The sequence below is a fragment of the Juglans regia genome, chromosome 2 (assembly GCF_001411555.2).
Source record: "Juglans regia cultivar Chandler chromosome 2, Walnut 2.0, whole genome shotgun sequence".
Lineage (NCBI taxonomy): Eukaryota > Viridiplantae > Streptophyta > Magnoliopsida > Fagales > Juglandaceae > Juglans > Juglans regia.
The window spans coordinates 29,910,022-29,936,389 of record NC_049902.1 but is presented as its reverse complement, the minus strand read 5'-3'; the positions used below and the strand labels follow the sequence as shown (position 1 = coordinate 29,936,389).

The 26,368-nt window shown below is 39.6% G+C and overlaps 2 protein-coding genes across 5 annotated transcripts; both read right to left on the bottom strand.

Moving 5' to 3' along the window:
- Positions 1–11,071: 11,071 nt before the first annotated feature.
- LOC118347701 lies at positions 11,072–14,386 on the bottom strand. Its single transcript, XM_035687733.1, has 4 exons — positions 13,744–14,386; positions 12,737–13,659; positions 11,679–12,659; positions 11,072–11,581 (listed from the first exon to the last, which is right to left on the bottom strand). Exons 1-4 carry the CDS (start codon positions 14,384–14,386, stop codon positions 11,072–11,074), a joined length of 3,057 nt encoding a protein of 1,018 aa, XP_035543626.1.
- A 2,459-nt stretch (positions 14,387–16,845) lies between these two features.
- On the bottom strand, positions 16,846–24,362 carry LOC109005993 (ABC transporter C family member 10-like). Of its 4 annotated transcripts, none has more exons than XM_035687513.1 (12): positions 24,089–24,362; positions 21,646–23,729; positions 21,071–21,391; positions 20,904–20,990; positions 20,142–20,729; positions 19,896–20,060; positions 19,355–19,649; positions 18,626–18,840; positions 17,989–18,294; positions 17,509–17,572; positions 17,182–17,421; positions 16,846–17,078 (listed from the first exon to the last, which is right to left on the bottom strand). In XM_035687513.1, exons 2-12 carry the CDS (start codon positions 23,698–23,700, stop codon positions 16,954–16,956), a joined length of 4,461 nt encoding a protein of 1,486 aa, XP_035543406.1. In that variant the 5' UTR covers positions 23,701–23,729; positions 24,089–24,362; the 3' UTR covers positions 16,846–16,953. The 4 variants fall into 4 exon arrangements, with proteins under 4 accessions (XP_035543406.1, XP_035543405.1, XP_035543407.1 ...); XM_035687512.1 differs by having other exon boundaries at positions 24,111–24,362; XM_035687514.1 differs by having other exon boundaries at positions 24,127–24,362.
- Between the last annotated feature and the right edge of the window lie 2,006 nt (positions 24,363–26,368).

Genomic DNA, 26,368 nt, shown 5'->3' with positions numbered 1-26,368 from the left:
GACTTGGCCTTACCCTGCAACGAGTATAGAGACTCAACTTCATTGTGAGTTTAGGGACTTGACTTTGTTGGACGGGGGGTCGATAAGTCAAGCGACTTGGCCTTACCCTGCAACGAGTCTAAGGACTTGACTTTTTTGGTCGTGAGTCAAGCCTTGTCAAGGGCTCGAGATCAAGATGCGGAGCCCGACCTAGACCCCGCGGTGAGTCTAGGGACTTGGCTTTGTTGGACGAGCGGTCAGTCTGCAAGTCTAGAGACTTGGCCTTGCCCCGCAGTGAGTCAAGCCTTGCCGAGGGCTCGGGATTCGGAGCCCGACCTGGACCCCGCGACTTCGTTGCGAGTCTAGGGACTCGGCTTTATTGGACAGAAGGTCGGCAAGTCAAAAGATTTGGCCTTACCCCATAGCGAGTCTAGAGACTTGGTTTCGTTGCCAGTCTAGGGACTCGACTTTGCTGGACGAGGGATCGATCGACAAGTCAAGAGACTTGGCCTTACCTTGTAGAGAGTCTAGGGACTCAACTTTGCTGGACGGGGGGGTCGGTCGGCAAGTCAAGAGACTTGGACTTACCCTGCAACAAGTCTAGGGACTCGACTTTGTTAGTTCACGACAAGAGATTTGAGATAAGCATTCGAGCTTTCTCATTTATCAAGCAAATTTACATTATTCATACAAAGTATTGCCTCACGCCCTTATAAGTAGTACTTCAAATGTTCGGCGTTCCTGGGGTGGAGGAGCTCGTTTCCCTGACTGTCCTTGAGGCAGTAGGAGTAGGGTCGATTGCTTGTGGTCACCACATATGGGCCTTCCCATCGCTGTCCCAGTTTTCCTTCTTATTGGGTAGTTACTCCAGTTTGTCGTAGCACCAAGCCTCCCACTTTGAAGGAGTGCAGCTTGACTCGTCTGTTGAAGTATTGCTCTACCTTTCGCTTGTTACCTGTCGTTCGCATAGCCACCTCTTCCATTTTTTCTTCCAACCAGTCCAACTGCTCGCTATCCTCTTGCTATTGGCATTTGGGTCGAAGTGCTGAACGCGAAAAGTGGGCATTCCAACCTCTATGTGGATTACAACCTCGCTCCTGTATGTGAGGGCAAAGGGTGTCTCTCTGGTTGGGGTTCGAACAATTGTTCGGTACACCCATAGCACGCTCGGGAGTTCTTCGGCCCACTCTCCTTTGTGCGTCCCAAGCTTGTTCTTAAGGGTGGAGATGAGGGTCTTGTTGGTTGCCTCGGCTTGGCCGTTAGCTTACGGGTGTCCCGGCGAGGAGCATTTCGCCTTGATTCCAAGCTTTGCGCACCACTCCTAGTAATGTGTACAATCGAACTATCTTCCGTTGTCCGATATGAAGCTCTGGGGTACGCCGAACCTGCAGACTATAGATTTTCACAAGAACTTTGTGATGGTTTGAGAGGTGATGCTTGCAAGGGCCTCCACTTCGACCCACTTCGTGAAGTAATCGATTGCAACGACCACAAACTTGGCCCCTCCCCAGGCTGTTGGGAACGGGTCGATGAGGTCTAGACCCCACTAGGCCAAGGGGCCGTGATCGGCGTTAGTTCCACCGATGGGCAGTGTAGTATTGTCTCATGCTCTTGGCACCTTTGAGCATTTTTTCGCTAAATCCTCCACATCTTTAAGGGAGTAGGGCCAATAGTACCCGGCTCGGGTCACCCTTGTGGCCAATGCTCTTCCTCCCAGGTGACTCCCGCAGATTCCTTCGTAGATTTTCGCTAGCACGTACTGCGCCTTGTCTGGAGAGAGGCATCTCGGGTGTGGCTCAAAGAAGCCTCTTTTGTGCAAGATCCCTTCCAATAGGGTGAACCGAGCTGCCCTATTTCTGACCTTCCACGCTTCTTCCGAGTTACCTGGTAGTTTGCCCTATTGCAGGAAATTCTCGATGTCTGTTGCCCATTTGTGGGATGCTGGGGTGGTGACGGACAACTTTCCTCCCATGGATGGGGTGTCGACAGTTCTGACTACAATGTGTTCTGGGAGGGGTAGTTCTTCCTATCCGGATGCGGCCTTAGCTAGCCGGTTTGCCTTTTGATTCTCTCCTCTCAAGACTTGTTGGAAGTAGTCACGTTTATTGCAGACGATCTGGAGATTCTTCTTCCACCTTTCTCTTTTCGTGGCGAATTGACCCAGTACCTGGCTGACGACCACTTGGGAGTTGGTCCTTACTTCTATCTCCTCTACTCCTAAGAGCCGTGTGACCTACATCCCGATCAAGAGCGCTTCATACTAGGCCTCATTATTGGTTACTTTGAATGCGAGTTTGACCGCCTAGTTGTGCTCCTCTCCTTGCTCGGTCAGTATGTGCAACCCCACACCCCCGTTACCCTGGCAGGATGAGACATCTACATAGACCTGCCAAAGCTTTACTTGAGGTGTAATTGGGACTTCCTTCGAGAAGCTGGTGAACTCTGCGATGAAGTCTGCCAACACCTATCCTTTGATTGCAGCACTGGGCAAGTACTCCATGTCGAACTCGCTAAGCTCAATCGCCCACTTGGCGAGGTGTCCCGAGGTATCAGGCTTCTGCAATACTTTCTTGAGGGGAAAGTTGGTGAGTACTTTTACTAGGTGGGCTTGGAAGTATGGCCTCAATCTTCTCTCGGCAATGACTAGAGCAAACACCAACATCTCGGTCCGCGGATACCTAGATTCAGCTCCACGGAAGGCTCGGCTTGTGTAGTAGATATGCCACTGTCCTCCCTCCGTTTCACGTACTAGTACTGCTGACAAGGCCTGGGGGGACACGGCTAGGTACACGATCAGTTTCTCTCTTGGTTTTGTTTAGCTCAGCAGCAGGGGGTGGCTGCGATACCTTTTGAGGTCGGCAAAGACCTATTCCAAGGTTGCATCCCAACCTTGGGCTTTTCTCAAAACTTGGAAGAAGGGGAGACATCAATAGGTTGATCGGGCGATGAAACATTTCAGGACTGCCACCTGGTCGGCCAGCCTCTGGACTTCGTAAAGGTTGAGGTGGGAGGGCATCTCCATCATTGCTTCCACCTTTTCTTGGTCTGCCTTGATTCCTCTCTTAGAGACCATGAACCCAAGGAACTTTCCCGACTCCACTCCGAATGCGCACTTCAAATGGTTGAGCTTCATCTAGTATCTACAAAGGACGGAGAAGGCTTCTCGAAGATCTTCTAGATGTTGCCCTGCTTCTTGCTTTTTACCAGCAGATCGTCCATGCACACTTCCATATTCCAGCCGATATGCTGCATGAACATCCTGTTGACGAGTCGTTGGTAGGTTGCCCCGGCATTCTTGAGGCCGACCGACATCACTTTGTAGCAGTAGAGCCCTTGATTCGTGACGAACGCAGTCTTCTCTTCGTCGTCGGGATTCATCCTGATCTGGTTGTATCCTGAATAAGTGTCCATGAAGCTGAGGAGGGGATGTCCTGCCGTTGAGTCTACAATTTGGTTGATGCGCGGTAATGGAAAGTTGTCCTTCGGAAAAGCCTTATTCAGGTCGGTGAGGCCGACGCACATCCGCCATTTTCCATTGACCTTCTTCACCAAGACTACTTTCGAGAGCCATTCTGGGTAGTGAACTTCCTGGATGAACCCTACTACTAGAAGGTGGTCCACTTCCTCGGCTATCGCCACGTACTTTTCGAGCCCTAGGGTCAACGCAGAGCCTTTGCTCAATGACAAAGTTATCAATCCCGGGCATCTCCTCGTGGCTTCAGGCAAATACGTCTTGGTGTTCGATGAGGAGCCGTTTTAAAGCCTTCCTCAACTCCAAACCCAGCTTAGTTCTGATACGGACCGTGAGCTACAATCTCTGCGAGTCGTCTCCCCAACTTTTTCAACAGTCGTGACGGCTTTGACTTCGTGCCTCAGCTCAAGAGCATAACACTCCTGAGCCAACACTTGCTTGCAGCGGACTTCACTCACCCCCAAGTTGGTTTGGAACTTCATCTTGAGGTGATAAGTGGACGTCACCACCTTTAAATTATTCAGGGTGGGACGTCCCAATATCACGTTGTACGAGGTCAGGGCTTTGACGACCAATAAGTCAGTCATGGTCGCAATGTTCCTGGGGGCCTTACCTGCTAGGACGGATAGGGTGATGGCACCCATTAGTTGGATAAGGTCGCATGTGAAGCTTTTGGATGATGCGCGGTAATGGAAAGTTGTCCTTCGGAAAAGCCTTATTCAGGTCGGTGAAGTCGACGCACATCCGCCATTAGTTGGATAAGGTCGCCTGTGAAGCTTTTGAGTGGCATAGGGGTCAGGCGTAGTTGGTCTGGGCTGATTCCCATCCGAAAAAAGGCCTCCCAAAATAGAATGTCGGCCGAATTGTCGTTGTCGATTAGGACCCTTTGGATCGTAAAGTTCGCAACTTGCATCGTTACCATCAACGCATCATCATGCGGATGAAGGATGCCTTCTTCATCCTTCTCGCTAAAGATTATCGTGGTGTTCCCAGGATGTCGTGGTGTCTTGACGGTTGTCCTTGCAGTTGTAAACACTTCTTCGTAGCAGGCTCTCCGGGCGTGCACTCTCCAGGTCGAAGACGTGACCCCCCACCTGTATATCCTCCAGTGATTGTGCAGATTTCACCGATTGGCCTGTCCTCCACCTGGGGTCTCCTCCGAGCCTCATTCCTCGCAACTTGTCGTTTTGGGCTTGCGCCCCATCGGGGGCTCTGGCAGCCCCCCTACGACAGTCTTCCCAGTCTTCCGACTTGGCATCTTCAGTTCTGTTGATCTTCCTCCCTTCTCATTTTCAAGGCATAACAGTCCTTGGAGCTGTGCCGGTCAGTCTTGTGATACTCACAGTATTGGCAGCTCTCTCTATCTTGGGGCGGCTCTCTTCGTTAGCTTCGCTCTCGACCATTTTCCATCTCTAAACTCGTGTGAGCGTGCGGCCGAGTCGGGACTTCTCCCTTTCTCCTCGTGTCTGCTAAACACGGTGCTGCTCCGTTTTTCCCTCCTTCGAGATTGTGACTTCCCCTTTGCCCAGCCGCCTTCAGATCCATTTACTCCATTCAGTTCATCGTAGAGCCATCAAGGCTTCGAGGGTGTCCTCGACATTGATGAATCCGTCTACCCTGTCCATGAATGCCTTCAGTGTGGTTGGAGTTCTTCGTGCTATTTTAGCCATAAACGAGTTCCTAAGTCAGATCCCGCCTAGGAGGGCTGCCAAGGTGATTTTCTCATCTTGATCTTCCGTGGTCATAGCTCCTGATTGAACCGGGAGAGATATGACTTCAGGCTCTCTCCGTCCCTTTGTTTAACCGTGAGGAGGTAGGTGGCTGGGAGCCTCCTCTTTTGGCTTGCCATGAACTGTGTCATGAAGAGGCGAGCCAGCTCATTGAAGCTATCTACTATCCCTGGTGATAGAGATCCGAATCAGGCCCGGGCGGGTCCTTTCAACGACAAAGGAAAAGCCTGGCAGACGATTTCACCTGGGAAATCATGCAAGGTCATGTGGGTCTTGAACATCTCCAGGTATTCCAACAGATCTTCAGTCCCATTGACGGTACACCTCAATCTAAGGGACTTTGAATTTGGGTGGAAGAGGTACCACCATGAGTCTCGCATTGTATGGCAGATCAGTGCTGACGAGGTGCATCTTGCGTCTCTCCTCCTCCGCCGTGGGGTTCGCATGGACTCGCTGTGAATCCACGTGCTCAGTTCCGCTAGGTTCTCCTCCTCCCACCAACTGCTCGTTGGTCTGCTTGAGTGCTGCATTCTCTTGGCGAAGCACCCCTATCTCCTCCGTTAGCTTCCTTACCGTCTCCTCCATGCTTGTGAGTCTCGCCTCCATGCCTTCGTCTTGGTGCTCTTCTCCCCGCGTGGTTTGGGACCGACCGTGTTGCTGCCGGCATGCGAAGTACACGTTATTTATGGAAAAAATCTCACTGACGATGCCACTGTTGAGGTTGCGTTTCGCAGCCCGAGTAGTGCCACACTTGCTAATCCTACGCCGCCTACAACAAGGAGGGAGAATGGGCTCCGGTGACTTCCTAGATCACTCCAATACCAAAGTTAGTGAAGAATCCGAGTTTGATAGGAAAAACTTAAGGAATTAGAGAGAATGATAAAAAGTTTAGAGAGCCTTCCCATAAGAGGGATGGCTGTTATTTATGCTTGATTCGGACGCTTCTGCCTAGGGAGGTCATGGGGTGCCAGGTCGTACCTGACCTACCACCACTCCCACATATTGTGTCAGTGTGTCAGTCTGCAGCTCAAATTGTCGTAGGAGGTCATGGCATGTCAGGTCGTGCTCGGTTAGACCTGCTACCACCATCTTGCCAAGCCGGGGTGTCAGGTCATGGCCGAGCCGTCTTGCACACTTTGGCAGTGCATCATTGCATGCCGGGTCTTCTAACAAATGCTTTGAATGCGACGTGCCTTGGGTCTGACATGCCCACGATCGGGCACGTCCTGCTGTCTGCATATTGTAGGGTAGTTTGCATGATACCTCATGGCAGGGTGGTAGGTCATCGAGTCCTGAGACGGGACTCTTGGCGTATCCGAACTCGGTGCCAAAGTTTTTCCAAATAGGTTTACAGTTATGGGCTCGGTGCGGGGTCTCCTGGTCTGGGCTTCGAGCCCACGTCAGGGTCTCATTCGAGGGCCTGTAGTTCCTATAGCTCTTTAGGCCTGGGCCCTACTGAGATGCCCCCCTATTCTATTGAAACTAGCCCTTAATCTCGTCGTTTTTAGTCATTTCTATAATATTGTTTATGAGATTATTAGGTTATGTTTGGATATAAGAAGTATTTCATCTCATCTCATTTTATTATTACAACTATTTATTCATTATCATATACATTACACATCATACATAATTTTTTATTTTTTTATTTTTGCTCTTAGCAAGTAAATGAAATAGAGATTATGAGTATAAGAATTCAATTAGTTTAGTAGGAATAAAATCAAATAAACAATATATGTGGTGTGTAGTATGTGGGATAATGAATAACAAAGCTCAAAATATGCACTTTAAAATTGTACATATTATTTTTATAAAATTTTAATCCATAGGAGAAAATTTTATATGACATGGTTCACATTTCACATTGTGTTAATATAAATCATTTTGTTTTATCAAATAATTATTGAACCTCTCAGTTCTTTTTTTTTTTTGTAACATCTCAGTTCTTGTTTTTTAATATAAGTATTTGCGAGAAATTACTTACTAACAACCGATGCATTAGTGAGATCAATAAGGACTTTCGTCCTAAACACTTGATGCCATTAAAAAATATGAGTATTGTGGTCAGTAATATTTTCATCGTCATTTTAACTATAATATTTTCACCATCCTCTAACATATGATTAAATTATTAACAAATAAGCAAAAATAAATAAATAGTATCCAAAATTCTAATAATTTAATTACTAATGCTACTTTACCCACTCAACTTATCTTTTCATTTTGACACTTCATGTATTTTAATTTTTTTTTAAATTTTTTTTCTTACTTAATAGTTAAAGAATTGACTATTAGTGTATTGATATTTTTTTTATATATTTTTTTAAATATTTTTAAATAAAAAAAATATGAAAAAAAAGTTTTAAAAAATATAATTTTGACTTGCGGTCACATGGAACAGTCTACTCTAAATAGCAGAGTAGCACCGCTCTAATTTAATATAATATCATTAATAAAAAAAATGTAAATAGTAATACTTCCTCGATAAATAGTGACGTATCTTCGTACAGTGGCACAAAATAACATTATCGGGTCCATATATAATTAATTAATCCAAAATTTTGACTTAAACCTCAAAAAAATACTTTAGTAAGGGCAGGTTTGGTAATCAAAATAAAATATAAAATTCTCATCTCATCTCATCTCATCATTACACATTTTTCAAATTTCTATACAAAATATAATAAATAATTCAACTTTTTCAAATCTCAATACACATTTTTCAAATCCTAAAATAATAATAATATTAAAACATAATATTTTAAACTTCAAAACAAAACATAAAATTCTCATCTCACCCTCCAAACATACCCTAACTCCTCACAAATTCAATACTCAGCATTACGGTTCTTGCAGTGTTAAAAGGGCATCGTTTTATTATACAGATGAGATAAAATGAAATAAAAATTAAAAATTAAATAAAATATTATTTTAATATTATTATTTTAATATTATTTTATTTTAAAATTTAAAAAAGTTAAATTATTTATTATATTTTATTTAAAATTTTAAGAAAATTATAATAAATAAATGAAATAAAATAAGATGGTTTGTAAAAACAAATGAGGCCACAATTTTGGCTTGGATTCATAAAACTTCTCAACTTATCGCATCTCATCTTATATAATTATTACAATTTTATCAAATTTATAAATAAAATATAATAAATAATTCAATTTTTTCAAATTTTAAAACAAAAATAATATTAAAAAATAATATTCTAACAATATTTTATTTAACTTTCATATCCTCTCAAGTCATTGAGTCACTATCCAAACCTCCTCTTAAGACACTAAGAAATTGAACTTAGACTCCGTTTGGATAATAAGATGATCTTATCTCATCTTAACATCTAAACACTACTCAATATAAATACTTTTTAATTTCAAATCTTATCATTTTTACCCAATTACTACCTAATCATTAGAACTTTTCTAAACCAAACACAAAAAATAATTCAATATTTTCAAATTTTAAAATAAAAATTATATTATAACAATATTTTAACTTTATAATATTTTTATTCAAATTTTTTTTCTCTCTTTTCTCAAAACCTCATAAAACATTTTAACTCAAACAACTTTACTACTATTTACAAACTATTTCTATACAATTCACAAATTTTTTTTGTATCACCTCAATATTTAAACAATGCATTAATATGAAGAGTAACTCAATATTCTCATCTCATAAATTATCATAATATCACATGCCATAAAAACTAATATTTCTATAATTAAGTTTAATAAAATGATATTCTATAAGAGAAATTCTATTTGCAGTCTTGAAGTGGGGACTGTATGTGCAGGCACATGCTTAAATGAGAGAAAACATTATTTTAGGAGGGATAATTTTATAACTTTACAAAATTTTAAAGTTAAAATAGCCTAGACCTGCACATGCAGTCCCCAAGTGGGGACTGTTTGTACCTAGCATTGCTCATTTTATAATAAAAATGAGTAACATGCACGTTCTTCGTGATACTCAAAATACTAAATTATTTTTCATACCATTGGATTTAAGAGTAATGATTTGTAAAGCCTCAACTAGACAATCTTTGCATAAACTCCGTCAAAAAAAAAAGAGTGAATTACACTTTGCCCCCTCCAACTATCACCAAATTCACAATGTGCCCCCGAAACTATTGATTGCATCAAAGTGGACTCTCTTACTTTAATAACGTCTCAATCCCCCCCTTCCGTCTACGATGAGAGTTAAATCAAACGGAAAACTCACCCACGTGCTTCTCACATGCTAATCCTTCATTGCAAAGACAAAATCACCCCTCACTCCATCAGTTTCCATTTCCCCAAACTGAACTTCATATTCAAAAATCCCCAAATCCATGGCCAAAACGACTCGTTTTATTAATGCCGAAAAATGATTTTGTTTCAAAGTGAAGAACGTCTGTCTTGAAGCCATTAGGAGCGATGGAGAAATAAGCTGGGGTCAACTGCAAAGAAGGTGGGCAACGACGAACCCTAACAAAGCTGCCAACCACGGTGTGAGCTGCCGACCACGACGTCGGTGTTCCCTTCGAACTGTTAGTGACTCCATTGCAGAGGAGTTTTTTTGTAGAGCTCTCATTCAAATTGCTTTCTCCATCGCAGGTACCTCAGTGATTGTTAATATTGATAACAAATCTCCCGCCTTGATGTAGTTTAAGAATACTATAAATGACTGTATGTTGTAAGGTGAAAAAATGATTCGAGTTTATTGTAGCTCAAGAATGCTATAAATGATTGTACATTGTAACTCAACAATGTTCCAATTTAATTGCCATGATATTGATTCGATACCATGCTTAGATAATGTTCTAGTTTAGTTTGTTAAGATTCTTTTCTCCTTTTGTATAAAGCTGCAGTAGTCTGTAAAGAATAATATTGATTCAAGTCTATAGAGTAGAAATGTTTTGGCTCATCAACCTCTCTTTTAATTGTTTCATTTCTACACTCATAATCCTGACATATTTCAGCAGGTTGTGAAAGATGTCTACTGGTTCATCTAGTACAAGCTGGGGTGGTAAAGCACCACTAGATGGCCCATTTTGCCGTTGCAATCTACGAGCACGTCTAAGAGTGTCAACTACTGATGATAATTACAAAAGGAAGTTCTGGAGATGCCCATATTGGACTCCTGGTTGTCAACATGGGAGTGGAGACAGGTTTTGTACATTTTTTTATTGGGTAGATGATGACCATTGCTCCACGTGCGGAGATGTGGTTGGCCAGCTACGAGATAGACTCCGGATACGGAGTCGTGAGTTGAAGATTGAGAAATCCGAATTGGAGGCTAACTTAGTGATGGAGAGGGAGCGTAGGGAGCATATCCAAGAGTTATGCAATAAGTTGAAGGAAAAATCTACGGAATTGGAGGCTAAGTTAGTGATGGAGAGGGAGCACATGAAACATATCCAACAGTTTTTGTATGAGGAGAAAGAAAAATCTAAATATTTGCACAAGAAATACAATAATTGCACATGGTGTGGTGTCATTGTAATTGTTCTAGTTGTTGCTGTTATCTACATGAAAATGTCTCATTATGCTGATGAAGGTCCTCGTTACTTGATGATAGCGTAGGATTAGTTAATGTAATTTTTTGGATGTGTATTGACTGTGGTTGTTGTTTTGAATTTAATTGTTGTATTGAACATCACTTGTTGTATGTAATTTGGTTATGGAGTGAATTTTGTGACAACAACTTACTGTGTTGATAATGATTAATAATAATATCACCCTACATATCAAAATCCCTCAATTGGAACAGCAAGTCAATATTGCCAACAAATATTGTCACTCTAATAATGTCACCCTACTATAGACCATTACAACAAAAGTTTTCCAATAACGGTAATGTCATTAAGCCCTAACTACACCATTATAACAACAAGTCAATATTGCCAATTTGGTCGCTTCTGTTTCCCCTTTTTATCTTCGTTCATCCTCTCCACACGTGAAGATGACTCTACATTCTTCCCTTTTTGCACTGATGCATTAGCCTTGGCAGGAGGCACTTGGGGCTTGGGTGGCAGTTGACCAACTCTGAATTGCATGCCTCCCCTTCCAGGATTGCCCCAAGAACACAGTCTTCCTTGTGCTGGATTGCTTGTATCAACGTCTAAGTCCACAAACACAGGTCTACGTGTACTAGTCTGTGAGTGGTGGCCCCCAAGTCTTGCAGACCGCCTCCTGGGTGGTCGTTTGGCCAACATCTTTACACGACCCATATTGACTTGCAGTTGATTACTTTGGCCTGCCTGCGAAGTCTCTGACAAGGGAGTTTGCACTGTTGGACTTGTTTGCCATGTTGCCTGTGAAAGCGACGAAGGTGGAGCGTTCCCAGTTTGCATAGATTGGGTTGTTGGCTGTGAAGGCTCTGACATTGGAGGTTGTGAAATGACCTAGTACCACATTTAAATGTAAATTAACATTCTCAACATTTTCAAGCAATATGTAAATGAATACCGTATAGTAAATAAGGAAGAAGTAGCCACTAACTTGTTCATCTGGAAATGAAGGAGCTTGAAATTCTGCTGCAGAAGTGGAGGAGGGTGTGCCTGCGTTCCCACGCGGACATTTTCTTTTGTTGTGACCAACTTGATTACATCTCGAACAGGTCATATGCACACCAGTTTTTCTCAACTTGTTTGCTCCTTGTCGATCGTCCTCATTTCTTCTTCGATGTTTCTTTGGCCTCCCGGGTTGTTTCCTAACCTCAGGAGCAGTAGGCTTCTCGTATGTGGTAGTGAGCCACTGATCCTCACTTGGCATAGGGTAAATTAAAGGCTCGTATGCTGCCCTCCACATCTCCACACTATAGTAATGATGCACATATCCCTTGGGATCTTGGTCAGAATACACAATACATGTGTATGCATGCGGGCATGGAATACCTGTGATGTCCCATCTCAAACATGAACAGGTCCTCTTTTCCAAATCAACCACATATTGCCTACCAGCATTGTTAACTTCAAACTGACCACACCCTGCATACGTTGGAGTACAATAGATGGACAAATCATGCATAAGTTCAAGCTTTGCAACTATCTGAGGCGTGATTGTATTCTCCCATTTACTAATTGCTTCCCTTTTCAACTGATATCGTGCCATCAGTTTCTTCCGTATGGTCTCCACCATAGTCACAATTGGCTTATCACGTGCTTGCAGAATATACGCGTTGAAACATTCACTAAGATTATTCACTACCAAGTCAGACTTTGAAAATGTGTTAAACCATGCTCTAGACCATTGTGATGGGTCTATAACCTTTAGGTAGTCATATGCAGGCTGACTGAGGGCTTTCAGTTCCTCCATAGCTCTCTCAAAGTCCCTCTTTGTGTATGCTGTAGCTGCCTGCCACAATTTCTCCTTTAAAGCCACACCCCTGTGGCCAGCATCTCGAAAATTGGCATATAAATGCCTGACACAAATACGACTGTCATTGTAAGGCACCAACTCCTCCATTGCTGGTTTTAAACCCTACAAAAAATATTGAATGAGTGGCTCATTTAATAAGTTTTAGTTAATAGAATATATTGAAATATTTATAAACTTACCTTTTGTCTATCACTGATAAATGTCCACCCACCTTCAGGTTGCTGTCCAAGATCGGATATAAGTGTCTCAATAAACCATCCCCAACTATCCTTTAACTCTGCCTCCACAATGGCCATTGCAATTGGGTACATGTTATCATTTGCATCCCTACCAACAGCACATAGGAGCTGCCCCTTAAATGGTCCTTTTAAGAAACAACCGTCCAAACCAATCAATGGTCTACAACCAGCCTTAAAACCCTCTCTACAGGCTGCCAATCCTACATACATCCTTTGAAAAATAGGAGGTAACTCAGGAGCTATTCGTTCCACCCTAACTAACAAACAACTACCTTGGTTCCTTTGTTTCAGGGTCTCACAATAGTCCCATACCTTGGCATACTGTTCTCTATGGCTGCCAAATATGGTAAACTGAGCCTTCGCTCGAGCACGATACAACTTCATTTTAGGAACTTCCACTCCCCACTTTCTCTTAATCTCATCAGCAAGTGCTTTGATAGGCACATTAGGTTGGCTTATAAACAGTGGCATCATCTTATCTGCAATCCAAGATGATGTGACAATGGGGTTCTTATAACTCCTACTACAATCATGTCTTGGGTTTATAGACTTTATCTGGAAAGTTTGTTGCCCTCTAATCCAAAACCCATAAACCCGGTAAGGACATTTAGGGGTATTGCAGACAACAGTAACCCTATCCCCATCATTCTTTGCAAATTTTATCGATTTACCTATATTTAGGTTCAACCTCCTTATTGTCTCTCTAAACTGTGCTGTAGATCCAAACTTCATTCCAACAGATATTTTTGACTTCTCCAAGTCAACAGCTTGAAACTCGGGAAACTTAAAATCATGATGTCCTTCGTCACCACTATGGACAGGAGATTGAAGGACGTCACTTGGTGTCATATCAGAACAATCACCTGCTAATTGTTAAAGCAAGCATTGTTTAGCAAGTTCTGAAAAATGAACACTAAAATAATAAACAAGAAAATAGAAGAGTATACCTATGTCATCCTCCTCTGGCCACCTTGGACCACTTCTGTCTTGATTCCTCCCTTCATCCTCCTCATCCTCAGCATCTGAGGAAGATTGTGGCTCTTTATCATCAACTGTCACTTGAGACTCAACACCTTTACTCCTTGGTTGTGCAGGCTTTGACCTCGATGTTCCCACTGTATTGACATCAATGTCATACAACTCATCCTCACTACTCAACACTTCTTTCCAAAATGGATCATTAAGTCCAAGGCGACGTGCTTTTGCTTCCTCCTCATCCTCACTCACATCCTCCTCGACATGATGATCATGCAAAGAAGACTGGTGCACTGAAGTTCGAGAATGAGACACAAGATACAAATGAGCCACTTGTTGATCCTGAAGCGCAGCCACCATAGACAGCACATCATGGTCAGATGTAAGCAATTTAAGACCATTGTGCATCCTCAAGCTAGGGTGTCTATAGTAGACTAGGTCACCTGGATGGTAACCATACTTGGCCATAATCGTCTGTATCTCAATCCATGATAGTTGATCCTCATCATATGGTTCATGGTACATATCAGTCTTACCCCCAACATATTCCCCATTCTGCCGCCTATCAATTATCCCACCATGATGGACTTGAAATAAAAAATTTCTCGTAACCATCCTACAAAATATTGTCTATTAAATTAATCATGGACCGTAGTCAATTATTAGACCAACCATAAAGTAAACAAAAGTAAACTATTGGACCAAACGGATAAATTTGGTCATTTTCCTATGCAAGAGACCACCTCTGTGGTCCCTCTGTCACAACCCGACAATAAAGATAACAACAACACACTCATGTTATTGTGTTCTCAAACTGGGACAACTAACGCCACTCAGCAATGCACTAGCGTCATATTAGGAAGCATACAACATTGGACCCACCTATGTGCAATATTGGAGGGGGACATAATAAAAAACAGTACACTTTAACATTCCAAATTACTCAGTTTTACACGAAAAATATACAAATTCGATGAAGACAAAGATGGAGTCATTTTGAGATGGACTCACCTCTGCGACACCCACTGCGCGAAGAAGACAGATACCAACTCGATGAAGATGAACGAAAATATTTTATGAAGCCACTAAGATTGGTGCGAGGACGAACGAACACCAATGCGAACAACAATCGATCGATGGTCACTGGTTTCCGAGTTAGGGTTTTCGAATTTCAGATTTGGGATTTTTGAATATGAAGTTCAGTTTGGGGAAATGGAAACCGATGGAGTGAGGGGTGATTTTGTCTTTGCATTGAAGGATTAGCATGTGAGAAGCACGTGGGTGAGTTTTCCGTTTGATTTAACTCTCATCATAGACGGAAGGGGGGGATTGGGACATTATTAAAGTAAGATGGTCCACTTTGATGCAATCAATAGTTTCGGGGGCACATTGTGAATTTGGTGATAGTTGGAGGGGGCAAAGTGTAATTAACCCAAAAAAAAAAGAGCCTCAAAATGAAAAGTATAAAAACAATTCTATCCTTTACTTGTATAATCCATTTTTTTTTACGAAAAAAACTGCGTAATTATTGTATATTTAAAACTTGCACTAGACATTAGACTCAGATATAATACTTCCGCAACTTTTTTTTGTTTTTGAGTTGGAGGAAGGAGTTTCGAATTCCAAATTTCTATTTTAAAATTTAGAGGTTATATCAATTTGGCCGCAAGCTTTTGGTAATACTCACGGGAGTATATGAATGCAACTAGCTATATATAACACATAAAGTATTGGCATTGGATTATGTAAATGCCATTATTTATAAATATTTGGATCATTTGTCTACAAAATATCTGCGTTGTATTAGTTAAAGAAATAAACTTTGAATCAGATACTGTTTGGCAGCATTCGGAACACACCTAACGTGTGAGATTTTATTTTATTTGTTTTAACAAAACTTGAAGATAGATAGGTTGGAGAAAGTGGTTGAGGATAGCTTGAGGAGAGAGAGAGCGCGAAAAGAGAGAGTTTGAGGAGAGAGAGGTCGAAGAGAGTTTGAGGAAAGAGAGAAATTGAAGAGAGAGAAAGGTCTTCGAGTGAGGAGAGAGAGACTGAGGAGAGCTTGAGGAATGAGAGAAGTGTCTGACAGAGATATTAAAGTTGTGTTTGGATGTTGAAGTGAGTTGAGTTGAGTTGAGTTGAGATAATAAAATATTATTAGAATATTATTTTTTAATATTATTATTATTTTGAGATTTGAAAAAGTTAAATTGTTTATTATATTTTGTATTGAGATTTGAAAAAATTATAATGATGAATTGAGATGAATTGAGATGAGTTTGGCAACCAAACTCACCTTAAAAAAAAAGAGAGTGATACTTAGATGTGACATAAAATTAAAAATAATAAAAAATAAAAAGTGTGTAGTAAAACAGTGACGGAAGTTTTGGAGGCTCTCAACTAAGAGTGTGTTTAGATGTTGAAGTGAGTTGAGTTGAGATAATAAAATATTGTTAGAATATTATTTTTTAATATTATTATTATTTTAAAATTTGAAAAAATTAAATTTTTTTATTATATTTTATATTGAGATTTGAAAAAATTCTAATGATGAATTGAGATGTATTTATGATCCAAACTCATCTTAAATTCATATTTTTATGACTTTTAACTACAGTAATATTCTATCACCCGTCGCATTAGGCAGATTACTGTTCATAAATCAAATTAATATTTTACTTAAAAAAATACCCTCCAACTGCCTCTCTCCCCTTTCCCTCGTATTGCTCGAGCTTCCCCTTCTCTCTGTCACGGAAGTACTACACCATTTCTCTCCCTCTTCTCTTTGATTTTCTCTCCGCTGGCTGCCAAAGCAAGGGATTTTGACGATTTTCTCTCCGATTTTTACATTATTCTCTTGATCAAAAACCCAAAAACACTCAAAACTTTCTCACAACAACGTCCATCCATGGCGTTGACGATTTCTCTGACTGGTCAATGCCAAACCTGAGAGGAGTAAATGGCTGGAGGAAGCCTTTCACTTTTCGCACTCCCTCTTTAATATGACAAAAAAAAAAAAACTACAAAAAAAAAAAATTATTAATATTTTATTATTATACATATAGTATTTGGATAATCTGGGATTTGGTTTTGAATGAATAGCTAGATGTAAAGTCATGTGATATTACGCAAATTATGACTTTGCATTTGCATAATTTAATCCCAATGCTAATTAGCTTTCACTACAGATCTTCCGAGAACATGCTGGCATTTGCAGAATGAGACCAGTATTCCTTGACAAGCTGCCCAAACAGCGAGTCGTCCTTGTTCATCAGCTTCAGCGGATCATCATATTCTACTATTTTACCTGCTTAATGTCAAAGAAAAATATTATTCGTCGTCATTTTAATCATTAATTATCTCTTGATACGGATCATTTGACGCCAAACAAAGATGTAACAATAACTCACCATCTCTGATAGCCAGCACCATATTGCAGTCCATCACAGTGGGGATTCGATGAGCAACTGTTATTACAGTGCAGTGAGCGAATTCTTTTCGAATGGTTTTCTGGAGGATGGAATCGGTTGCAGTGTCGATTGATGCAGTGGCTTCGTCGAGCACTAAGATCCGGCTTTTCTTCAGCAATGCGCGTCCCAAACAAAACAGTTGTCTCTGTCCCATGCTCCAGTTCGATCCATCTTGTATTACTGCATGCACGCAAATCCAACCCCATCGTTAGTTTTTAAAGCACTCCCCTACAGACACTGGCGCACAATCATCATCTTGGATCTTACCAAAGGAATCCAAGCCCTCTTCTTTTTCTCGAATGGCCTCTCGAAGTTGACATTTCTCTAGAACCTTTTGCACATTCAGAAGAGAGAACCCGTGTCAGGAATGAATGATATTTGTATGGCATTTTTCTTTGGAAGAATTGCTAAAAATTATGCCCCATTTCATTCTATTTCATTTGGTTGAAATGATATTGTTCATCTCATGAAACAATAGTACTTAATCAAAAGCTAATGGATGATATATCTTATTTAAGAGATATGAAATTAAATTGTATCTATAACCATATATAATTTATGCAACTGCTGCAACGTTGTGTTTGAGTAGGGAGGTATTCCATAAATAATAATAAAAAAATAATTATAAAATATTAAATAATAATATAAATATTAATAAATAATAATAATAAAATAATAAATAATAATAAAGCATTCTCAACATCCAAAGTAGGCCTAAACAACGAAACAAACTGAAAGAAATTTTACCTCCCATATTTCCTGATCAGTGTGGGCTGACAAGGGGTCTAGATTGTATCTGACCGACCCAGCAAAGAGTGTTGGATCTTGGGGTATAATTCCTAAACGAGATCTTAGATCATGAAGCCCAATTGTAGATATGTCAATCTCATCAATGATGATCCTTCCCTCTGTAGGCTCCACCAGACGAAACAATGCACTGATCAGAGTTGTCTTTCCGCTGCCGGTCCGGCCAACAATCCCGATTTTGTGACCTCCTTCAAATATACAACTTATCCCCCGAAGAACTAGCGGAGCATTGGGCCGATATCTAACCTGATTATTGTAAATACATTTTCTATAATTCTCTTAAAATTTGTGAATAATAAGAAAATATAATATATAAAGCAAAATGTTCTAGCTATAAAGTTATTAAATAAAAGTAATCTCACATATTGACGTGACTGGATGTGGTTTATCAGATTATAAATTTACTTTTATTGTAAAACAGATTTGACAGATTACATAAAGTCATATCAGTTCGTGAAATTATTTTTGTGTAATCACGTAGTAATCCTCATTACATATAAACTGGGTCATTTTCACAGTTTAGACATTGCATTTGCTTAAGTAATTAATGCTATATCTATCTTTATTTAATGTTTACCTTCAAATCACGTATCTCCAGTTTGCCAATGAGAGGCCAATTATGCGTAGGTCGACGACCTTCCATCACTTCTGCAGCTTCACTAGGAATATGCATGTACTGTTCTAACCTTTCTACAGAAACAATTAAGTTTTCGAGCAAACACCAGCTTTGGACAGAAGCAATAACGTGTACATTTAAAGAAAGACCATATGACAGTGCCATTCCAATGAATCCTGACATAAAAAAATGTGACAAACAGATTTGAAACTAATGAGTTGCCTCACATGGAAATACAAATCGGGGAGCTTAATTTGGATGAGATGGTGCATGTTCAAGAAAGACCAGTAAGCAGATAAGATTCAATCACTGCAAGTTTGAGATCTTGGAAAGGTTGTGCTACGTGCGGCAGTTACGATAAAAAGTACGTGAAAAAAAAAAAAAAAGTAAGAAAAATACAGATTTAACATGGTTCGGCAGTATGTCTACATCTACACAAGCGGGGGCTAAATTCTCACTAATTGTCAAAAGTAGGATTATATCGTAGGAAAATGATTTACACAACTTTGTTTTAAATGAGGGGTATTTTTGTAAAATATCTTTTAAAAGTAACATCATTTTATAAAGATACCCTCATTTTATAATATTGTTGTGTAATATATTGTAGAATGTTTTGTGTGTATATCATTACTCGAGAACAAGCAATACGATGAATGAAACTAAGGATGGTTGAAGATAAATACTACTAACCAGATGCAGAAGCTCCAAAATGAAGCAAACTTATGGCAAGTGCTAAGGATGAGAGAACAATTGCGCATATGATTTCCAGCCGTTGGATCAACCACTCGTTGGCTGAGAAACCATGAAAGTTAGCACTTGCGTTTGTGTCTATAAGATCCAGATTCTTTGAAAAGAATCGTTCTTGTTCCCCAAAAGCTCTGATTGTCATGGCTCCGGCAATTGATTCGGCAAGGTGACTTGCAAGCAAAGACTTGGTTATGCCATCAGTTCGCATCAGCTCTTTTGCAGAAACAAGGTAGTATCTCTGTTTGTTTAGACAAAAACAAGGGCCAAACTTAGTTGAGAAGGCTGGATAAATAAAAGAAAAAGACACCTCCAAATGATGCAGGGCATAGCATCAGCACTAACATCACACGATGACAGATGGTGAGTACCAACTTTGTGCGTTTACGAGTTTTAGTTAGTTCAACAGGATATTTATCAGAGGAAGAAAACCAAAACAAATTTCATTTAGAAATCAAACAATATGATTAGTGTTGGTATGCAGTACCTGTAATAGAATAGTCAGATAAACTATGGGTATTATGACAAACAAGACTGGCCAGGTTACAATGGCCAGTATTACATAGGTGGAGTATGCAGTCATAGTTGCAACAAGGGCAATGCTTAATTTGTAAGCCAAATCAATGTCGACCACACTCATATCAGAAGATACCTACAAAGTTGAATACTGATGTAAGTTCCTTGCAAGTTTCTCTAAAGCACAACATGGATGTATTACTTTTGAAACTCTTACCCGACTGAGTATCCTTCCCAAAGGCGTGGAGTCATAGAAAGTCATGGGTGCCCGGAAAAGAGAGCTCAAAAGTGTAGAAAAAATAGATAGTGATGCCCCAAAACCTAAACCTACGACGGAAAGGGCTCTGAGAAGTAAAAACAAAACCAGGATAGCTCCAATCCCTGAGTAAACTGCAATCAATTTCACTGTGCTTACATTTGAATCTTGGATGTCAGAGGCCAACCAATAGTTTTGTATCAACTGCCCAACAATGAATATGAAATGGCATATAGTTGCCAATAAGAAGTAGAGAAAGCCCTTGTTCTGACTCAGATACTGTAGGTAAGGCTTTAGACCCGTGTTTCCGGATTCTCTTTCTTCTTGCTTAATCAATTGATCTCCTGGAGCTGATACTAACTTTTCCTCGTACTTGTTCTGAATTTCATCACCTTTAGAGGTTTTAGACTGTTGTGAAGTAGCAGACTTGGCCTGCCTCTGGGAACCTACTGTCTCATTGTGTGCATTGACAAAGTTTTGAAATTCTTGACTTGAAGCTAGCAACTGATCATATGTGGAAACACTTGGAACAACTCCTCCAGATATAAACTGCCAACAGAAGTAAATGTAAACTGCTTGCACAAAGATTTGTATTGAGGATCAGGATCATAGCCAAGAACAATAAGCAGAGAAAGTAGCCACAACAGGAAAAAATAATAACAGAACAAGCCAATGCAAAAAAGGAAAAAGAAGAAAACAGCAGTAGTTCACTGATCAACAGACCAGAATTGAATTAAATGCAGGAAGGAAGTCGACTTGGTGGGTCACCAGCAGGACTGTCTTCCCTGACAGAGCTTCCATGACATATTCCTAATGACAAGCCATGTTAGCCTTCTCTTCGAAAAATTACTAGGAGTTGCATAAATTGCAAGGAAATTAAATGTCATTACCTTAAACAGACTGGTTGCTGTATGTGCATCAACAGCACTAAACGGATCATCCAAGAGATAAACATCTGCATCCTGATAGAGCGCACGGGCAAGCTGAACCCGCTGCTTTTGACCGCCACTTAGTGTAACTCCTCTTTCTCCTATTTCCGTGAGATCCCCAACTGGAAGCATCTCAAGGTCCTTGATAAGGGAGCACTGTCTAAGTACTTCTTGATATCTATGTGGATCCATGGGGGACCCAAAAAGAATATTTTCTCTAATAGATCCTGTTTGGATCCACGCTGTTTGAGAAACATATGCTATCTTTCCATAAACAGAAACCTGGAAATTTAGAACAAAAGATTTAGCATGGTTTTTGTTTTCTAAGATATCTACTGTGTAGTTGATGCATATAAATAAGCCGGTGAGAACTGCAAGTTCTAGAAAATGCGGTAGCGAAAACCAGAGAAGGGGAGAAACACGAAGTAATTAAATTCTTCAAAAGATTTCTTGCAAAAACTTTTGAGTCTATTATGTACCGATTTGAAGTTTAGTTACAACCAGTGCCCGAGGATTGGATTGAAATCATTACTTACTGTGCCCCTGATGTTTGGAACTTCTCCTAGAATTGCAGCTAAAAGAGTTGATTTGCCAGAGCCAACCTCTCCACAAATAGCTACCTTTTCTCCTGGTTTAGCCACCAAATCTATGTTTCTCAGCGTGGCCTTTGCTGAATTAGTCTCCCATGATATTTCACTGGCCTTGATTAAAAGGGACTGCTCAACATCTTTGTCTTTACACTTTTGCCATTCATTTCTGTTCTGCAACTCTGGTGCCTCAAGGAATTTCACAATCCGTGTCCAAGAGACCTTTGCTTCAATGAACACTCCAGCAACATCAGGGATCATCCTGACAGGCTCCTGAACAATGCGCAGACTTGCTAGGAATGTGAACACATTGCTAGCAGATAATGGAACTTCAAAGAAGTAGCATGCCCAGAATGTGGCAACCGATACTAAAATGGGGGATGACCAAAACAAAATCAGATAGTACCCTTTCTGTAATAGAACTGCGAATATCCACTCTAATTCTTCTTTCCTTAACCCTTGTATGACATCGTTAAAATGTTTCTCCCAAGCATACAACTTCAAGACCTTCATATTTGCAAGAGCCTCTGTAATGGACTTCAATCTCTTATCTTGTGCCACCATGAGCTTTGTCTGATATTTATGCTGCAATTTGGCTACTGGGGAAGTTGCAAGCACAGTCAAAATGACTACAACTAGAGCTGCAACAGTTGCCAGCCCAACAGAATAATACACAATAACTAATGCAAGACACAGTTGGAGGCTTGTTGACCATATTTGATGAAACCAGTAAGGGAATTCCCCTATTCTATAGGCATCTACTGTGACATAGTTCATTATCTCACCAGGAGAATGAGCCACCTTAGCAGCATTTGAGAGTCTTAGTTGCTTCTGATATATAGCTGCAGATAGGAAAGATCTTACTTGAAGCCCAATCACCCTAGTTTGAAAGAACCACTGCCTTTCTGATAATGACTCCAAACACTTAGCTATGAAGAGCACTCCGGCCAGAACATAACCCTCGTATTTAAAGTCTGTTTTTCTTTCAGCAACGTCAATGAAGGCTTTGAGGAACAGAGGACCACTGGAAACCGTAAGGACCTTGATCAATGCATATAACCCAGAGATTAAAATAGCTTTTCTCTGGCAGAAAAAAATTTCCGATACCATGGAACGAGAATAATTTTTTCCCTCATGTTTTTGCTTGCTCGGTTGTCCTTCCAACATTAAGTATAATGTTTGTGCTCGATCTTCCTGCCGTAACTTTGGAATGTCAATCTCCTTAAGGATTTTATCTTTGCCCTGCTTCATTAAGCGATTCAACCACCAAAATGACATTTTACTAAGAAATCTAGCTTTGGCAAAAGGAGTGACGTTATCATTTGAAGAATTTTCCGTCGTGGCGATGGCTTCTTCACCTTGCAAAGGTTTGTACAACGCATCGTGACAGATGTCTGGATCAGTTTCCACATACTTGGATTCCTGAAATGAGAACAAGAGCAAAAGGGTTGCTCCAGGAAATGATAGAATATCCAAAACCCCCTTAATAGATGCCGTTTTGTCCACAATAGCGATCCAAAAAGATGAAAAGCAGAGGAATCCTGCAAACAAGAAGGTGACAATAGAACAAAGCTTCACTGTTGTGATACGTGGAAGGCGTGGCTTCTCAGTAATCACAATACAATTAATCAGCATCCATGTGAATCCTTGGAATAGCAGTTCTAGCCATCCATGTAAAGGTAAAATGGCTTTCTTTGCATTCAGCTTGTCAACAATTGTCCAGATCCCCAAGCCCAGGTAAGCCAAACTCAGACCACCATTACAAATGGCTGAGCATATCAGTATTGGAGAAAAGTGTTTAGAATTTGAGGGTGCTATTTTGTTCCTTGAGAATGATCTAGAAATGATGACATACAAGAAGCTGAGCAGGAGAAGGAGATCAACAGAAACGACCAAAAACTGGTTGATGCATGTATAGGGCAGGAACATGGATAGAATAGCGTAATTGCATGTATTATTGTCTTCCTCCGAACAATTCCCGCAGAATGCAATCCAGAGATCCATCTCCACTCCTTATCTGTGCCTTGGAAGAGCTGCAGTCAGATACTAAATTATAAAGGGGAAAAAAAGGTTCAACAAAAAAAAACGAGAAACAGCAACGCCACTAAAAGATGTTTAAGTTCCCTTTCCCGGTCTCTTTTAATGAAGCTTTGAAAATAAACCAGAAGTTTAGACTACTATAATTAACTGATATATGCTCATGAAAGAAGTTCAACTAAACAAAACTATTCTATACAATCTTAAGACAGCCCTTCCATTGCTACAAAAGCTGTTCAAACTTATATGCATCAAAGAGAGGGAATACAAATTTTCAGATGGAGGCAGATTGAAGGTTTTTATCAGCAAACATAAGCCTAGAAGTTCGAAAAGATCTGTCAAAACAAGAACCTACGATAATCTATAGATACACTGACCAGCCAAGACAAGAACCTCACAGACTTTAAGGAAGATCCTCCACGTTCAAACTCCAGACTGAACAACCATGAAGATAAGTTGAAAGCTTTACAAATACAAGAAAGGCACCACCCATTAATCTTCAGTACAATCCGGAGCAGAGATATAGAGAAGCCAAAACCGAGTAAGTTGGCTTAACTTGTACGTCTTTTTATGGAATTGCATCGATCGGACAATAGTTCAAAGAATATTAAGCTAACTTTCCTCTATCAAATCATTGTCCATGCTCCTTAATTCTACTTCTGAACTAACAGTCTAGATCTGCCTCATTTACTCTAAAAAGCCCATCTTTTTTAATTACTTTATTACAACTTTTTATTTATTTTAATTATGTTATTACGACTTACATCCACTCTTACTCAGGTCTCCAGTGGATCAGTGCCGTGGTGTTCGCAAAATTTGTCGAGACATGCTCAAACAAGCTGTCCTCCCATACATCCCAAAACCAAATTTAATATTGGCAAACTGTATCGATCAATTAAGTTTACTATACCTTATCACGTCAGATGTAACTTGCGAAACCCTCAAAAAATAGACTGTTTCTTTTTTTTATTATTCAAACTGAGGCGTTGACAAATCATATATGTACACACCAATTAACCTTCTACTGCCCAGAAGCTGCTTTTAAATTGGTCATTATCATGCCAACTCTTACAACTTTGTTGAGGTATACTTGTATATAGATGCGGATCTGCGTGATGCACACGCATGGTTTCTTTGAATGAAATATAATATATAGAGAAAAGATATATACAAACTTAAATTGTGCAATCACTACGTAGTTATTTTAAAAAAAATGAATAAAATATAAATCCACATGAAAAAAAAAATTAATTTTTTAATAATAAACTCTATTTTCTTTTAAAATAATTACGCGGTATTTATACACTTCACAATTATATATAGAATTACTCTAACATATATATATGATTAGGTGAGAGAATGTTGAGCTATTATAGTATGACAGAACTTTCTCATATTTAGAGAGGATTCGTGTTAGGTAAATGAGATTAATGATTTGTATAATTTGAAGGTGCGCTCTTTAAAAAATAAAATAAGTAGGATATACATGAAAAAACTCACTTTTTAATAGTGAATCTTACTATTTTTAAAGAGTATATGAAACTTATGCACTATAAGACTGTATATATAACGTTATTCTTAACTAATTGATATATAAGATTTTAGTAGAGCTTAGATCTAGTTTGGATATGAAGTTGAGATGAGATAAGATGAGATAATTTATTAATAGTAATGAGATATTTGAGTTATGATTAGATGAGTTAAAAATTGTTTGAGTTAAATTTTTTATGGGGTTTTGAGAAAAGAAAGAGAAAAAATTAAATAACAATATTATAAAATTAAAAATATTGTTAGAATCTAATTTTTGAATATTATGTTTGTTTTGAGATTTGAAAATGTTAAATTTTTTTGTATTTTATTAAGAAATTTGAAAAAATTGTAATAATTAAGTAACGATTAGATCAAAAAGTTAAAAATTTGAAATTAAAAAGTATTTGTGTTTATAATATTTGAATGTTGCGATGAGGTAAGATGAGATGGATTTTTTCCTGCAAATCTCCTTATGTTTTTATTGGAAATCTCACGAGCTTTGGTTCAACAGAAGTGAGTGTGACTATGGGTGTAATCAGTCTAGTCGATTACGGACCAAAATTTTTGATAAAATAGATATTTTAAAGGAAATAAAAATAGATATTTTTCTTTTCTCTTTCTTCTTTTGGTTTTAATGGAAATAAAAATAGATATTTTCCTTTAGATTTGTAATAGATATTTTCCTTTTTTCTCTTTTCTCTTTTTTTTGTTGTATAATCAATGCTTACTAATTCTTGGGGACCAAGGAAACAGGCGAATTAACATCTGAAATTGAAATTTCAGATTGTTTCAGCCAAAGGATAAAAATATTCCAATATAGCATAAGCGCGATCTAACAATCAAAATCAAATGAAACTTCAGATATAATCTGTCACAGTCGAGTGCCCCAAGTTAACGTGGACATAAATTAAGAAGTATCCATTAATCTTTAGTATCAAGCCATTAAAGTCTAAATGAAAAGGAAATGCAACAGAGTCATCAACGACAAGTTTATCACAAACAACGCCATCGATGATGAGCTGACAAGACGAGCGAGTGGGCATGCACAATCAATTCTGCATACCGAAAAGCATGCATGAATAGGGCGTTTGCGAACGACAACATT

Excerpts from the sequence above, each read along its gene's own strand:
- LOC118347701 (XM_035687733.1), bottom strand. The coding sequence starts at position 14,386 with ATGGTTACGAGAAATTTTTTATTTCAAGTCCATCATGGTGGGATAATT. Across the intron at positions 13,660-13,743 it reads GCCAGAGGAGGATGACATAG|GTGATTGTTCTGATATGACA; the intron begins GTATACTCTTCT and ends AACAATTAGCAG. Across the intron at positions 12,660-12,736 it reads TTATCAGTGATAGACAAAAG|GGTTTAAAACCAGCAATGGA; the intron begins GTAAGTTTATAA and ends TATTTTTTGTAG.
- LOC109005993 (XM_035687513.1), bottom strand. The coding sequence starts at position 23,700 with ATGGATCTCTGGATTGCATTCTGCGGGAATTGTTCGGAGGAAGACAAT. Across the intron at positions 20,730-20,903 it reads CTGCATTTAATTCAATTCTG|TTTATATCTGGAGGAGTTGT; the intron begins GTCTGTTGATCA and ends TTCTGTTGGCAG. Across the intron at positions 18,295-18,625 it reads TGGAGATACGTGATTTGAAG|GTTAGATATCGGCCCAATGC; the intron begins GTAAACATTAAA and ends TACAATAATCAG.